The 17,161-nt window shown below is 42.1% G+C and overlaps 2 protein-coding genes across 3 annotated transcripts in view; both read left to right on the top strand.

The window, feature by feature from the left end:
- Positions 1-400: 400 nt before the first annotated feature.
- Positions 401-4,537, top strand: LOC308119882 (putative N-acetyltransferase camello). 2 transcript variants are annotated; one of them, XR_013935997.1, is made up of 3 exons: positions 591-704; positions 3,127-3,956; positions 4,089-4,484. XR_013935997.1 is itself a non-coding variant. In XM_080480150.1 (2 exons), exon 2 carries the CDS (start codon positions 3,145-3,147, stop codon positions 3,817-3,819), a length of 675 nt encoding a protein of 224 aa, XP_080336276.1. In that variant the 5' UTR covers positions 401-704; positions 3,127-3,144; the 3' UTR covers positions 3,820-4,537. The 2 variants fall into 2 exon arrangements, 1 of the variants encoding a protein (XP_080336276.1); XM_080480150.1 differs by having other exon boundaries at positions 401-704; positions 3,127-4,537.
- A 537-nt stretch (positions 4,538-5,074) lies between these two features.
- Positions 5,075-17,161, top strand: part of dctn1b (dynactin 1b) — a 34,360-nt gene continuing 22,273 nt past the window's right edge. Inside the window, exons 1-3 of the mRNA XM_080480148.1 lie at positions 5,075-5,163; positions 15,210-15,461; positions 16,497-16,575. Of these exons, the coding sequence (XP_080336274.1) occupies positions 15,234-15,461; positions 16,497-16,575 (307 nt within the window). The 5' untranslated portion in view covers positions 5,075-5,163; positions 15,210-15,233. The remainder of the gene's footprint in view (positions 5,164-15,209; positions 15,462-16,496; positions 16,576-17,161) is intronic.

The raw sequence follows: 17,161 nt of genomic DNA, 5'->3' as shown, positions 1-17,161 counted from the left end.
AGTGCAGACATTGGGGGATTTACAGTGTGACTAAAGCAAATAGTTAAAATATATCCTTGGTTTATAATTAACAGACACGCATGATATTCTTTGTTATAGCTTGTATATGTGAAAATGTCCTTTGGCAACCATAGAGCATGAACAAAAGAAACAGAAATGAAAATAGAAAAGTAGAAATGATGAAAGGCCCATAAAAGGTACAAGAATTTGGTTTTTTTTTAATGTTTGTTAGTTGTTTTTTGTATCATGAAGATGAATTGACCTTCAGTCAGGGAACATCTGGGTCGTTTGAGTTTCTTGTTGTCTGGCTGCTCGAACAGTGGCAGCCAATCAGCGTTCAGGACGAAGGATGATGCGTTCCGACTCCATAATATAACCGGGAATTTTCAACTTAAGAATCAGAGAAATATTTCACGTGTAATTTGTGTGAATACCATTCGTCCAGTATATCATACAGTCGATGAGAACACCGGGTTCGGCAACCTTGAGTGACAATACGTGCACTTTCAACCAGCGAAATGTCATAATACCCAACGGTAACAACACATCGTGAACACGAGTTCTTAGCACGGTACCGGATTTTCTGAGCTGCCTGTGAATCTACCATGCGTCGAGCTAGGGAAGTGGGTGCCGCATGAAATGAGCCGATTGTGACTTCTGGAAACTTTTTAAAGACGTTTCCCCGAAGTACGGACACAAAACAAGTAAGCCGTGCCTTTGCGCTGTGTTGTTTTGAACTATTCCGTGAGAGGATCGAGCGTTAAGCGTCAATCCAAGCCGCTTCGTCTGCGCAGAGCTAACGCTAATGCTAGCTCGCGTTAGCTACTTTGGCTTCTAATTTTCTCGAAGGACGAGGCCAATTTGTGATATAAATACTTATTTTATTAACGTCTGAATGGCTTCCTGTTCAGACTGGCGTGTGTAGTTACCATTAATCCCCGTAACTTTATGTTAAAGCGGTCCAAACTATAACAATAGCTGTTTGTTTACGTATCATTGTGATCAGAGGTTAAACTGCTTTATTATTAATCCACTTTAGTTATAAAGGTTTAAAAAAAAAAAAAAAAACACCTGCTGTTTTTCTTAAGATTATACAAATGCATGAATCAGCAACCTCATATTTCTGACAACCATCAGTGTCAGAGGTTTGCCATTAAAATAGATTTTTTTTTTTCTGCAGATTTGTTTTTATATTTACAACAAGAGAGATTTTTTTCACGAGTCACAGTTAAAATATAATCCAGGAACATCGACTTAATCTATTAGTCGCCATTCATTAAAACACCATGTAACCCCAGAGACTAAAACAAGGTAAACAGGAGTTTGTGGATGGTTAAGAAACACAAACATTAAAATAAATGCATTACTTGTGACAATGGATGGACACTTAAAATACATAAAACAATGAGATTAGAAATAGACATAGTAAATAATTACTGAATAATGCTGAAAAATGATGGACTCCAGAAAGACAACACGTCATGATGTTAATTATTTTAAAGAGGGCACTGATTATATGATGCTTATTTCTTATTTTCATCGTTTATTCCATCTTCAAATCATTTTATAGAGCTCGTGTAATTCTAAGGCGCCCTCTGTCCACGTTCATGCATTCAATGCTTGTAATTTGACACCAGCGTCACCATCTTTTTACTCTTCATTGCTGCTCCATGCAGATGAGCCTTTTCCTCAATAGGAGTCACTGAAACAAGAAGTGAGCTGCGCTATTCAACACTCTGGTACCATTTAGAAGGACGACACAGAAGCTTTTCTATCTCAGGCCCGTCTCCGTCTCCCGCAGTGTACTGTAATGCTGAGCGTTTGTAATTTGACGTCAGCCTCACCGTGTTTTTAGCTCGCAGTTGCAGTCGAGCAAAGACACGACATATCTCTGGGCTGCTTCTCTTATACTGTCAGTGCCACAAAAGCTGCTTGTGATTGTCCTGCATCAACAACACTCACCTTCTCCACGGGATGACTGTCAACAAAACCTGATGTCATTTGAACCAGAGCCTGACGGAGCAGCGTGAAGGCGGTTTTCTCTATTTAACAGTAGTTTCAACTTATTTTTTTGACACTTTGTCCGTGTGTAAGTGCCCCTGAAATACAAATATGGAATCTCTTGAGTCTGCCCAGTTCAGACTCAACGTATTAGAGTCATCAAAGCTCATAAGGGAGAACATGCGTGGAATTATTAAACATTTTCAATAAAATGATCAACATATTTTCTACTCGTTTTGGTTGATACATGAGCACTTTTATCTGACTGACTGCAGACATCGAGTGTCTTCTGCAGTGAATTTAACATGTTGTGTTTACACTCTTATTACCGCGGTAAAATTCAGACTAAAAATCCAGTGATATTCCAAATCAGAGAGCTGAGTTAAGAAATCAGAGCTACTGCAGCAAAGCTTATGTAATGAACTCTATATTTATTTTTTTATGTAACAGTAAAAAAAAAAAACCAGCATGTCCTCCAGTGTAACAGGCTGGGATGATTCTCTCACTCTTTACACCCACAATCCGGATAAAACCGACTTACTTTATTTAGTCAAGCATTAGGACGTAATTTTGAAAGGAATTAAATGTCACTTTATCACATGAAATGTTTAATGAGATTTGTGCCAAACACCGATGTTTTACCTTAAATGTACAAGATGTAATGAATGAATGATACCAGTGTTACACATTGCGCCATTAATGACTTTTAATTAAAGTGCTTGTGATTACATGGCGACGTTTTGAAAACGATGTCCAACTATAAACATGCGAGTACGCGGACATTCGTATGGACGGACGACAAAGTTGGTGGTTTTATAGTTGAGAATCACATGTGACGGCAATTCCAGAGTTGTGGGAGAAAATGGACTGGGAGTCATGCCCCTCTGGAGGCCGCCATTGTTGTTATTGTCCTTCTACTGAGCATGTGCAGAAGAACTGTTTAGCAGCATTTCCATGGCGATAGAGTCAGAGCGTTTTCAAAATGTTGCATTTTCCACGTTTTAAAAAAAAATAAAAAATTCCACCTTGGGAACCGTTTTCAAAAGTGTACACAGACCCCCGTTTTCTTTATTTTATTTCCCGCTTTGTTTATTGTCTCGTGACGTTTCTGACCTCGCTTTCTAGAAAACCCGAGCGAGAGCCATGACCAACATTCAGATCCGGACGTACCGGGACGAGGACGGCGACATTGTGAGGGAGCTCTTCACCCTGGGCATGAGCGAGCACGTGCCGTCGTTCTTCATGCACATCCTGAAGCAGCCGCCGACGCAGATGCTCCTCATGTGCGTGTTCTGCTCCCTCATGGCCAGCTCCAAGTCCTTCCTCCTGCCCGTCCTGGCCGTCACGCTGCTCCTGGCCGGCGCCCGCCAGCTGGTCGTCCACATGTTCAACTCTTACATCGAGACATCCCTCAAGAAGGACCTGAACAACATCGGCGACGTCTACCTCAAGGAGAAGGACTCCTGCTTCTGGGTGGCGGAGATCGACGGCCGGGTGGTCGGCACCGTGGCCTGCCTCCCCGCGGAGACGTCGCCCGGCTGCCTGGAGCTGAAGCGCATGTCGGTGCGCCGCAGCTACCGCGGGATGGGCATCGCCAAGGACCTGTGCCGGACGGTGGCCGATTTCACCCGGGACCGGGGTTACCCGGCCGTCGTCCTCTACACCTCGGTGGTGCAGACGGACGCGCAGAAGCTGTACGAGCACATGGGCTACGAGAAGATACGAGAGTTCGTCATCCCCGAGCTGGTCGCCAAGATAGTGAACGTCACGCTGCTTGAGTACAAACTCGATTTACAGCGCGACGGGAGAAAGAACTGAGGTGGACGTGAGGCTTTACTTTTATGACACAACAGATTTACACATTTATGAACTCACCTGGTCATGTCACAGCGGTGGAGGGTCGGGATTGTTTTCACTTCATGCTTTCATTAGCTGCTGCTCCACCGGATGTTACGGTAAGAAATGAACAGCTATGGTGTTTGTTTGGTGTAACCTATCAAAAGACGTTTAATTTTGTGTGTTAACTTCGAATAAATCCAAACAAGTAAGCTTTGCTAATTTTGTAATATGTCCGTTTTCTTTTTCAGTTCCACGTTTTCCGGTGTGTTTATACTTGTCAGATTTCTTTGGACCTGGTGGGGTGACTGCAGCGTCCTCTTCTGGTTACTAGACCTGCTTTAGTGTAGATTCACGCCCTGATATGTCAACCTGTTCCAATGATTGTTTCAAGCCTTTAGCTGGTACTTTAGGCATCTTTTTCTTACTTCGTCGAGCGGGCTGTGACCGACATTTTGGGTTAATCCGACAACTGATACGTCAGTGAATCGATCTGGTGATCGAAGGTCTGTTTATGGTTTAGTGTAGCAGCTCCCTAAGTCTAACAAGTCAAAGTAACTCTACACGTTGCACTTTTCATTCATTCCACATGCAGTTGAACTCCTGATGACGTCGGGTGGCTCTTTTCAATAAAGACGTGAAACATTATGAGTGATTGTGTGGTGTTGTGATAAACATTGTGGTGGCCTAAACTTTTGATGAAAGATGCAGATCATGTGTTTTTTTTCTATTTTTTTTTTTACCAATTCATGCCAGAAAATGAGAAAATTCCAAAGCATCCACATATTTGTACTTCTAAGTCAAGTATTCTTGCAAATAGTTTTTTCAGTCTTATTGAGGGACGTGATGTTAGTTTGCTTGCAGATATTTCATGTGCCAATATTTGAAGGACGGCGGTTGGAACTGTTGTGTCCAGATGACTGATTTTCTATGTGGAGTTTGCAGTTTGCAGACCTTAAGGCGAGAACATGCAAACTCGATATGGAAAATCTGAGATATTCTTGATTGTGAGTGCAGGAGTGTTACGTACTACACTGTATACCCATAATTAATACCTGACAATAATACAAATTTAAAAAATGGCTATATTAAATAATTTAATAATAATAAAAAAAAAGATAAATTTCATTAAATATTCTTGACATTATCGTTCTAAAGTGTGAACTGAAGGTCCTCCGGAGCTCGGCGGGCTGCTCGTGGGGGGGGGGGCGTCAGGCGGGCAGAGTCAGGCAGAAGCTCGGCCACCTGCGGAGGCTCGAGCCCGTCCAGACTTCCATGGAGGGACGCGGCTGAGCGGCTAGCCCGGGATTTCCTCACACGACCCGGGTAAGATTTAAACCCGCGTTCCTCCCCCGAGGACACGGCGGCTTGGATTCACGAGCAAAGGACACGCGTCGGCCGTTGAAGCGCGAGCGCGTGTTTTTGCTGAAATAAAGTAAATTAATATTTTAAAGGGAAGAAATGGAGGCTAACGGCTGCGGCTGCTAGCAGCTGGTCAGGGAGTGTCTCACTGACAGCGGCTATTTTAATCCTATTTACACCTGCTAATTTACTCCGTTTTTACATTTAAACATCCAAATAATCCAACACACGAAGTCTCGACAGTTACTCATTTATTAAAAGGTTATTGTTATGTACATACAGGCGGTGTGAATCTGCTAGACTCCACACTAATATGGTTTTGAACATATCTTTTTTAATTCCCGTTTTGAATTACTGACATTGATATTGTGAGATTATTTATTTTTTATTAATTTATCTTTCAGATTAAGTGAATCTGTTGGGAGAAATGTCTCAGCAGACTGCAGCCACACCCATGCTGTTATTTTATTATTAAAGAGTCCCAACAGGATTTGAAAAGAATAGATGTATATCAGTTTAATATTAAATATATAATATTCTTTTTTTTTTTTCTTCATTTTCAACCAGGAAGACATTATTGTGTGTGTGGATGCTGCAGGTGCACTTGTTCACTGGGGTTTAAACTCACTAGATGGCACCAGATTAAAGATTTACTATTTCCTTGCCATATTTTGAAGCGTAATGTCACTGCTGTTATTGTTCTTTTTTTTGCATTTATGTGGACTTTAATGTTTATTTTATACACAGAGAGGAGGCGTACAGGCCTATCTTTGATTTCTATAGATGACCTATTTTCCCAGGATGCCTTCAGTCTGAATATCATTAGTATGCATGTAGTGCATCAGTTACCCAGTGATCCCAGCAGGGCCGTGCCTGAGGGGTGGGCATGAAGGGGGCCACCTCCACCACCTCCGTCAGGCCACTGAAAAATCATCATGGAAAAGCTAATTCTGGTTTAAACAAGCTGTTTATTTTTATTCCTTTCCCGCCATCGGCATGGCAGCTTATTAGTCTTTCTGTTTATTTTCCCTTGACTTTTGCACTTCTAACATCTTCAGGAGCTTTTAATTAGTTTCTTGCACAATTTCCTGTTCATTTTTCATGGCCGCTCTGTCGTCTTTTCACGACATGAAAATCTCACATGTTGATATCGCTATAAAGATAAATTTGCAATATATCAAATCAGCACAGTTTGGCAGAATGTTCACCTAGAAAAGAATATAAGGTAGCATGTAGGGCACGGGTGTCAAACGCAAGGCCCGCGGGCCACAACGGGCCCATCAGAGAATCCAATCTGGCCCGCGAGATGATACTTGCCTATTGTGAGAAATTCTGACATTCGCTGCAATATATTTATTTAACCACCAGGGGCAGACTTTATTTTGTATTAGGCTTTGTGTTGACAGTTCAGGTGATCAATATTAATACACAGATGCAGAAATGTGTTCATTTTAAAGATCATTTTGAGATTTTGACAACTTATTCTGATATCATAGTTAGAACATGAACTGGCCGACTATATTTTTGAGTTCCAGCTACATGTGACTTTAGGTTTCGTTCCTTTTAAGATGTAATTTGGTGTAATAAAGTATTTTTATATCGTCATTATCATCTGAGGAGGTAAAACAGCTCACTACGACAATGACCTTTCAAGATGTACTTCCAGTTTACTTTGTTGAAGGAAAGAGACTTAAGGAAGTTATAATATATTGAGCCCAGATACACTTGAGCTGTGACACAAAATAATAATAAGACAACCTGTCTTGTACTTTAGCCACATTTAGAATATGATATTGTTGAGGATTGTGATTAAAAGTTTTTGCCTTTTTTCTTTAGGGATAGTGTTTCAAATACTTGAAAATAAATTATTTGCTGTTTAGTTTATTTACTCTTCATTTTTTTCAGTTTAGTGTTTTCCTTGTTGTTAGCCATGGAGCCGAACAGCTTATCTCGAATTAAAGTATATGATTGATGGCCTTTTGAGTTTATAAACCCTGAGTTACTCTCCATATGTGAGAGTTGGCAGACTTGCTTGACTTGGATTTAAAATACATTTGTTTTATGTTTTTTTCTTATCCAGTCTGCTGGTGAAGTAGCTTTAATCACTGAAAGGGAGATTTCAAGCATTTGATTTATTGGTTTGTAACTGTTTTTTTCTGATCTACATCTATTTATAGTCAGGCTCGTCCAGTTTTTATTTTTTGTCATCTTCTGGGCTGTTCGTGTCTGATCTTTGCTGTTCTGCACCTCTTTGCAGCAGTTTCGTGTCACAGTCACAGCTGTCACCTCTCAGACTTAAATGAATATTAAAGAAACCTCAAATCAAATCGTTTCTCTGAACTGATTGATTCTATCTACTTTACAATACATATAATCTATTTTTGATATAAAGTGAGCAAATCATAGACATAAACAAGAGAAACTCAGTGATTATTAGGCGATGAAATTTATAGTTTACCTGAAATAAACTTGACCTCTGTGACTGCTGACACAGCGGTTTCTGCAATAATCCACATTTTAACACATCTGGACTCTTTTGCAATGCATTCTTCAGTGTCGTTGTCTGGGATCTGACAGACTGACCGGAGAGCCGTGCGGCCGTAACCGTTTCACCATAAACTCCCGGAGCGTCGCCTCTGTTCTCGTGGCCGTGTCGCCCTCTGGTTTAATCCGAGCCGGTGACGCCTCTTCCCCTCTCGCCGTCCTGGTCTCCTCGAAGGAGGCAGAGCTTTGATTTAGGCTGCCTCACTTCCTCCTGCTTCGTTTACCCTTAACTCCCCCTTTTTTTGACGCTGCCCTCATCATCTGCATAAAAGGGTGCAAAGAGACTGCAGAGGTTTGTTTTTCTGTCCTCAGGCGTCCCAAACTCCGCATTCCACCCCCGAAAAATCTGAGCTCACATACTGTTATAGATTAGTTTGTCGCTGAAAACCACAGATATTTATGTCTGAATAATAATGAATATGCTGTTTTGATGTGATAAATCCTGCCCCGCTGCTCAGTTGCTAAAGCTGCATGATTCAACAGAGGAACTATCGCCCCTCCTCTGAAAGCTGAGTCCCTTTTGTTGTGCTGCTGAAACGCAACATCTCTCTTCATCCTCTGAGCTGAAAGCTTTTACACAGAAACCCTGCAGCCGTTGCGTCCAATACAAAAAGATGACAACACAGAAATAGAGAGGACTGTGAGTTTAAAAAAAAAAAAAAAAGCTCCAGCCACACTGATAAAAGTGAGCTAATCCTCTCTCTGTGACTGCTCACAATATCTGGCAGCGCCTGAACGCAATCTGCTTACTTTCCCTTTGCTTACAGCGTGCTGCATTACAGAGCATCACCTGGGCCTTTTGTGCTCAGCCTCAGTGAAACGCCATCAAATTGAGCTGAACTGGTTCCCCCCCGTCCCCCCCGTCCCTCCCCACTCCACCCCCAGAGGAAAAGTGCTTACCGCCTGTGTTTCTAGATTTCTTCATTTCTGGATGGGACGCTCACACTTTAAAGGAAATTTAAAGAAACTTCACAGTTCATCATGCACCGCATTGCAGGGAGAGCGCAGAGAGAGTTCATGGTGTGAATTCACCTTTTTTTTTTTTGAAGTATCGTTGTGCTGCATTGACTGGGTTTTAAAGGTTCCTTTTCCGTTTGTCAGGTTCACCAAGCGTCGGTGAAAACTCACTGACTTCCTGGTACCGAAGTGGCATCAGCATCAAATCCATACTGCGAGGCTGAAATTGTGAAAACATGCTAAAAGCTGTTGAAATCATGAGTTCTGAGAAGCTTTTCCTGACATTGGTCTGAAAAGAGACAAAGGGATTAGTTTTTCTATTATTATTAACTAAATATATCACTAGTAATTAAGTCCATTAGCTAATTATAGCCTAATGATTAGCCCAATAACTTAATATAGCACATTCATTATCTCAAAGGGCTTCAAATAACAATAACCTGTAAAATATAACACATTTAATAACTAATTTAAGTCATTTTCACATTATAGTTTTAGCAGTCTTACCATTACAGATGAAATTAGGGATGTATTTATGTTTGGTTGCATATTATTTCTGAACTAATACACATCAAAATAAACCCTTGAAAATTTAGACAACAATAAAATATATGATTTTTATATAATTGTAGATAAATGTCGAGCCACGCATGACATTTATTTTTTTGTAAATTAAGTTTAAATTCACCCTGTAGGGCTGATAATGATAACAAGCTTGACTGAATAGATAATGAGTATAGTATTATAATGAACGCTAAAATATATTTTTGCATAATAATTTCGTATCCATACATTTGTGCCACATTTTATTATGTAAATTCCATGTACAACTTCTTGGTTGTATGAATAGGAAGAGTTTTGTCCAAGTTCCCTGGTTTCCTCCCACAGTCCAAAAAGCAGGTGCTTGAGGTGAATCGGTGATTCTAAATTGCCTGCAGGTGTAAACGAGTGTGTGTGAGACTGTCTGTCTCTCTGTGTTTGTCCTGTGATGGACTGGTGACGTGTTCCAGGGTGTAACCTGCCTCACCGTTAGTCAGCTGGGTTCGGCTCTGCCGTCGAATAACATGGTAGAGAAGATGCTTTGGTGTTTGGCTTTAGGGAGCAGGTAGCCTGGTACTAGTTCCTTATAATTATTAATCCGTCCATTTTCTATACTCACGCTATCCAGAGAGGGGCTGTGAGGTTCAGAGCTTTGGTGGAAAGCAAAGTGAGCCTTGCACAGGCCGCCAGACTGTTATAAACTGATAAAAAAAACCATCTTAAAGTCAAAACAGGAGCGTGAGGACCAGCATAAGGCCTTTAAATAGCTCTCATGGCCGCTGTCCCTGCAGCTGACATCTGACAGCAGATGAGGAGGATATGAATGAGAATATAAGCGAGTGTTCTATTTTGAGAAGCCCTTTGAGCACCGGTGTTGCAGGCTTTAGGACCCAGCGCCTGTGTCTGGGCCCGGCCTCCCTCCCTCCTGCAGACAGCAGCACAGTGCAGTGCTGCCGCTCAGCTGATGCGCTCACAGCAGACCAAGTCTGGCTGGTTGGTTTCTCCCCTCCTTCCCTCCGCTGTTTGCCTCGGACCTGCTCATCAGTGGAGGTGGATCTGAAACTTCCTGAAGGCTCCAGAAGCTCCCGCAGACTCTGGCCTCTGAGTGGCGGAGAGGAGAGGAGAGGAGGGAAGGGGAGGGAGCTGGGAGTTTTGGAGAGCTCAAGCTCGACCGTGAAGGACAGGAGAGGGATGTTTTTTTTAAATCTGTGAGGAGACGGCGAGGAAGAGGGAGACGCTCCTCTGGCAGCATCACTGTACCCCTCCCTCCGCTCCCCTCACCTAATCGACCCCTTTCTGTCTGGCCGACGCGCTCCTCAGTAGCACGCTTCTTCAGTCAAGACAGGCGTCTTAGCTGAGAGACCAGGGAACATGTCACTGACCAGGAGGACCACGTACACCCGGGTGAGTTTGTGCAGAGTGTTTGTACTGAGCTTCACAGGTAGCTGAATGAACCAGCAGACTGTGGTGCTTAAGTTGGTCCTGATGAGTGCGCCATTGTTTCTGTTGTGTCTGTTCGATTTGTTTCGCTCTGTCATCTCCTCCTGGTCGATTTCCGCCTTCAATAGAAGGGTTTCTAATCCATTCCAGCGCTGCGTCCCGTCCGTCTGGATTGTCGCCTCTTTGTTTGGCTCCCGTGCCCCTCCGGGCTCGATATTGCCATTTCAGTGTTACGATGCGAGACCTCCTCTGTGACTCGGGCCTTGTAAACTGGGAGTTATGACAGGCGGGTAATGGGCTCGTCAGGGCTTTTTTATCATCAGTAAACTATAGACCCACAATTCATAAGTTCTGGAGGACTTCCCTTTTGTCATCCTTCTCTGAGTCAGGCTCCTTCTCTCTTTCCAGGAAGGATGAAATCACAGCATGAGCTTATATTTATGGTGCTGTTTTACTCTCTCAGATCACGAAACATCCATTATATACAAAGATCTTTCATTCTGGAGTTTTCTGTTGCCAAGGCTCTCATTGAGTGTAAAATCATTCATTGGCTGCTCCCAATGTGTCTGCATTTATAAGACAATGGTTATGATTTTTAAGACACCAAATCAGACAATATGAAAGAAAAATTGCAATAATTAAAAGAGTAGTTGGTGTCGCAGCAAAATAATGTCCAAACCAAACTTATAAAATGTTAGTCTTCTTTTTTTATTATGTGTTTGTAGAGCTGGAAACTAAATATAATAATTTACGAGTCGGGAATATTCAGTATTTTCTATTGACATGAGTTTTCCACATGTGGTAATACTGCAGGATTCCGAACTAGAAGACTAGAAGCACCATTCACAATGCTTCCTCATAAGGTCTCTGCTCACGGTTCCCTTCTTTTCATATCCATCGAATTAACATCGTTTGAACTACAACACACAGTTTTTTGCTGTTTTTAGCCTCAATTTAAGTTTGGACGAGTCTCGTTCTCTTGGTAGAGGACCGCAGTAAAAACAGGTGATGTTCAGGGTGGGTGGTGTCCTCCCAAGTTAAAGCTGTCCTTCTGTAGTGTGAATGTCTCCGAGGGGAGTTAGTCATCTGTTCATGAGTTTCTCGCCACCCACCGCAGGTCCTTCCTGTTCTGAACAGCTGGAGAGTCACAGGGAGCAGCAGCAGGTTAGGAGGCTGTCTGGAGCTTCATAGCTTCATACCCATGATGGGTGATGTTTTCAAGAAGACCGAATTTGCCAACCAGAGAGCATCTATGACTCTACTCCAGTTGCACACTTCTTGAAGGATGCAACGAGACCATGAACGCATCCAAACTGTCCCTGAAGTAGCGAAGGAAGCCGCCTCGCTGGTTTTCGTAACCTCGTTGTCGTTAGCGTGAGCTTGCGTTTGTTGTAAGAGTCGAGTGGCACTAAATAATTCAACACGTCCTCCTCAGGGCCTCTGCCACCAGCACATGGCAAACGGGTCGGAGCGTGCAGCGCTACAGTAGCTGGAACCAGGCAAACCATTCAGAAACCTGTAGTTTCGTCATTACGTGGTGTTTTGGCATGAAGTAGACGTCTGATTGCAGTTTGTTGACGGGTGCATTAAATACTGCCTCTCCCACAGAAGCCATAAAAATCCCTGTTGCTGTTGAGACTCTAAAGTGATTTAATGGCTTCAAATAAAAGTTAAATAGAAGCTCTAGGGACTCGGCTATGATGTAGAAAGTGTAGAAACGGTATTCAAAGTAAGACTTCTCTTCTCTCATTGGTCATGAATTATGTGTGTTAATTAGACTTTGAGGCATCATGAGATATCTTTTGCTCCTGCCATCTGCAGGTGTTAAATAATAACTGACTTTACACAGTTGTTATTGTTCTTTCTTATATTAAAGATACATTAGAAAGACAGTGTCCCACTTCAAGGTTAAGGTGTTTTCTCGGTTTTCTTCTTTTCTCCAGCTTTTGCGAGGAAATTGTTGGGTACCTGTGAATCATTCATCTGCTAAGACGTCATGTGAGCTTCATGCCTAAATGTGTTTCATAATCGTTCAAATTCTTGGATTGATTTTAACAGCAGAAAAACACAGAAACAAAACGGCCTTTATTTGACCACATTCCAACGTATGTTTAACACTCTCTCTCGACGCTTGAGAATCTGGATGTCTAAGCTCAAAGGCATGCGGTTTAACCTTCAGATATTACATTGTTTAAGACATTGCTAATCAAGAATATGTTGGTAAAACCTCTGGCGTGATTCACAGAATCATTTTTCATGAATCGTAAAACTCATACCAGCAGGTTATTTGGTTTATCGAGCAAATAAATGCTCATTACGTCTGAATATTGTCTGGATCTTTGAGACTGAAGGTTATAACTAAATATCTTTTGGTTGTGAACTATGACCGGAGACCAAAGCAGCACATTTATAAGCCACATCTCAATGTCTGGGGATCTGTGGTCAGCATTTTTCTAGAGTAACTCAATAAGAAATAAACACAAAGGTCCCGATAAAAGCACAGATTCACGCACATATCACACAATGGAGTCAAAGCAGGTTCTTTTGAGTTTTGACACGTCGTATTTTTACCGTCATTAAATGAATGAACTTCCTCTTAAAGCCTGCCTGACTTTGTTTGCATACATAGTGGTTTCACAATCAGTCAGCATGTAAATAATTGGGCCAATCAGGTGGAGCCTGACTGACGCTTCACCCATATTAACACTTTATTAGCCAAGTGACCATTAGTAATCTAATGGTTGCTTCTAAACTGTACATCATCTGACTTTATACTGTGTATACCACCGTGATTCTACTCAGACTGACGTTGTCGACTCTTTGGCTGTGTGATTTCTGTTGCTTTAAGTTTTCTTGTTACCACAATTCTATTTATTAAGTGAGCATTGAGTTAAATTCATGGATTACTGTGGGTATTACTGCCATCTGAGTTGGAGTTAACCTCTTCTTTGTATAGTTTTACTATGAGGTAATATTGTGGACTGGTTTGGACCCACATGCCATATATTTGACATCACTATAAAACACGATCATTGACTTTATACATTTTAAGTTTTTATCATCTTATAACTTGATACTAAATTACTGCCTGAGAAGGAAGAATCACAATGTAATTAAAAAAAAAACTACTTAATTATCTGTTTTTCAAACATTGTTTTATACTTCTTTAAACTTTTTGAATGTTTTGAGTCACTACTTGATTTTATTCTACATTTATCCCAATGTTCTGTTCAGTGGATCAACAGCACTTGTTGATGAAATGTGTTTTCCAAATATAGCTGCTTGGCTTTATGTAATGTTTTACTATATTATTATATTTACCTTTTATTTATTTATCTAATTACCACGGAGATTCAGTGTGCACCACCAAAATGATCTCTTAGTAATCCAGCATATGGAAATGATAGAACATCTCATTTTCTTCTGGTATTGTATTAGAATAAAACATGTACAGGGTTAAAAAGTTTGGTTTTGTTGAATGAAACTTTCAGCCACTAACAGTGAGATCAACTTATCCATGCTTTTTTGTGACCAACACAACCATGTTGACTGATTTGTAAGGAATACTGGTTGGACAGTGGACTCCATCCCACAGCAGTGTGTCATCGGGTCAAAGCCGAAGCTACAGGCGTTCAATGGGGTTGAAATGGGAACAAACCCCGCTCTGTGGGCAGGTATTGTTATTGCGGAGGATAGAGTTCGGTCTCACACTGACGAGACATGGCATTGCCACAGTTTGCAGGATCGCGAGTCATTCAATCACCCGACTGCCGGCACATTTATTTCCAGAAGACAATATTAAATAGAAACATGAAAGAATTTAGTAAATTTTCCGCTTAGTTGATACAAAAAATATCAGCAGGAAAGAGAGCCGTGAGGGTTTTTGTCTGTTTTCTTTGTGCTGTTGTTACTGTGAATTTCTTCCTGTTTAACCCATCGATCACACAGCAGAGCATAAAGCGAGCATGTTTACAGTACGCTGACGGAGCGAACGGTGTCTGTTGGTCTCCGAGCTGTTCTGCTGAGTCACCGTCCCTTTGAGGACGCCACACTGTGAAATTGGGTTATGCAGGATTATTTGATTACAGAATACTGCAGCTCAAGTGAGTTTGCGTCTCAGAGCGTTTTGCTCACCTGCAGCAGGAAGTCTCAGGTGGTTGTCGGCCTGAAAGTATCACACCAGTTTATCCTGGACCGGAGAGGGAGAGACGGAGAGAGACGGAGAGAGACGGAGAGAGGGAGACGGAGAGAGGAGTTGTTTGAATGTCAACGTGTGCTTTCAGACGCCAGCATCAGGACAAAGCCTCAGTGTCACCTTTTGTGTGCTCCTTCATGCCTCAGTGCGTCACAATGAACTCTTAGAGTGTCTTTTTAAGATACCAGGAGAAACTATGAATCATGGCAGGAAAAACTGTTATTCTTATAAATATTCACGTGTGTTGGCGACGGAATAAAACCTCTCATACCCTCAGTCTGCTGCAGTGGAAATGCAAATCTTCCTCTCTGTGTTTCCTTCGTTGCCCCACCAGACCACCAGCAGCGGCAGCAGCAGGATGAGCTCGGACGGGGGCGGGCGGCCCGTCAAAGTGGGCTCCCTGGTGGAGGTGATAGGAAAGGGGCAGCGCGGCACGGTGGCCTACATCGGCACCACGCAGTTCGCCTCCGGGAAATGGGTCGGGGTCATCCTGGATGAGGCCAAGGGCAAGAACGACGGCACGGTTCAGGGCAAACGCTACTTCACCTGCGAGGAGAATCACGGGATATTTGTGAGACAGTCGCAGGTGAGACTTTGTCGTGCTCGTATGTGTCATGTTGGTTACTGACTTACTGCCTCTATGGAGAAGAAACTGTTCAAGGATTACAATTTGAATCAGTATTAAACAAAACTCAACAAGAATGACCTGACTGACGCTGGGCAGGAACAATGGCTTTTTTTTTTTTTTTTTTTTTAATTATAGTATGTCTATCAATGCATCCTCGAGTTGTGGGGTGCTGGTGCTAATCCCGCCCTGACTATGGGTGAGGCCAGGTTACACCCCAGACCAGATCAAACACAGAGAAACGTACAGTCACACACACACATTCACACTGACAGGCATGTAAGAATGACCTGTTAACCTCAAATAAAGATTTTTGGAAAGTAGAGCGCCTGGAGAAAACCCCCACAGTGAGAACATGCAAACTCCTCCGCACAAAAAGGCCTCCAAGCCCACACCGGACTCAATCCTCCAACCACACACACACCCACACACCCACACACACACACACACACACACACACACACACACACACACACACACACACACACACACACACACACACACACACACACACACACACACACACACACACACACACACACACACACACACACACACACAACACAGTCATTGATTAGGTGTTAGATTACTCATCCTCTTCATTATGTCTCTCACTTGACAGAATGAACTGACCGTCCCTGCAGTGCCGTGTTTTGATTTTGTGACGTTTGTGGTTTCACCTTTTCAAATACAGAGAAGTTAATCGTTCCTTTTAAGAAAAGACTATAAAGAGAGGACGAAGGAAGAATTTTCCTTTTTTTTTTTTTTTTTTGAATGTGTACTCTCAAAAACATATAAGGGCCCAAAATAAAACACCTTACACACAGTTCTTGGCATTTATACTTTAAATCTTGAATTGCAATATGAAGACATCTCCCTGCTTTTCGCTTCATGTTCTGTGATGATGTAAAAAAAATCAACCTTGGTCGTAAAAGCCTGCTGTGTTAATAAAGACAATAACTGAGTGACGAGTGACTGAGTCTCTTTCTGCTTCAGATTCAGCTGGTTGATGATGGCGCCGACACCACATCTCCAGAAACACCCGAGCCCGGCTCCGGAAAGGTCCTCAAACGAGGTGAACTCACACGCAAGCTGTTATCGATATGTTTAATACAAATGTGATGGGAGACAGTTTTTAATGCAATAACAGGCTAACTTTGCTGAACTTCTCAGATCCATCCATCCATCCATCCATCTTCTCCCGCTTATCTGTTTCCGGGTCGCGGGCGTGGCAGTCTGAGTACTGTCACCCAGATCACATTGCATCGATTAAGAACTTTCCTGCAGGAAGCCCACGGGAAGGTGACGCCCGGCGTGGGACACGAACCCTCCACCTTGAGATTGAGAGTCTTGTGCTCTACCAACTGATGCAGAAATCAGCATAACAGCAATACTTCAATATTAAACCACTTTCAAACCTTCTTAAATTAAAGAAAATAAAAAAACAAACATTTGGTTCTGATCAATTTGATAATTGTTTAATGGACCCATCAGTGATTAAAATATTTTTAATTGTCTATTAATATATTTTTCCTTACTTTTGGAGCCTCACAACAAGATTATACAATATGCCTTTAAGAGGGACCTCAACAACACATATTTCTCTAATAAAGTGAAAAACAACGTTTCCTTTCACTGCTTTCTGACAGTTTTGTTTATTT

The sequence above is a fragment of the Lipophrys pholis genome (genome assembly GCF_963383615.2).
Source record: "Lipophrys pholis genome assembly, chromosome: 14".
NCBI classification, from domain to species: domain Eukaryota; kingdom Metazoa; phylum Chordata; class Actinopteri; order Blenniiformes; family Blenniidae; genus Lipophrys; species Lipophrys pholis.
Note: the sequence above shows the minus strand (reverse complement) of the source record. Positions and strands in the feature narration are given on the sequence as shown.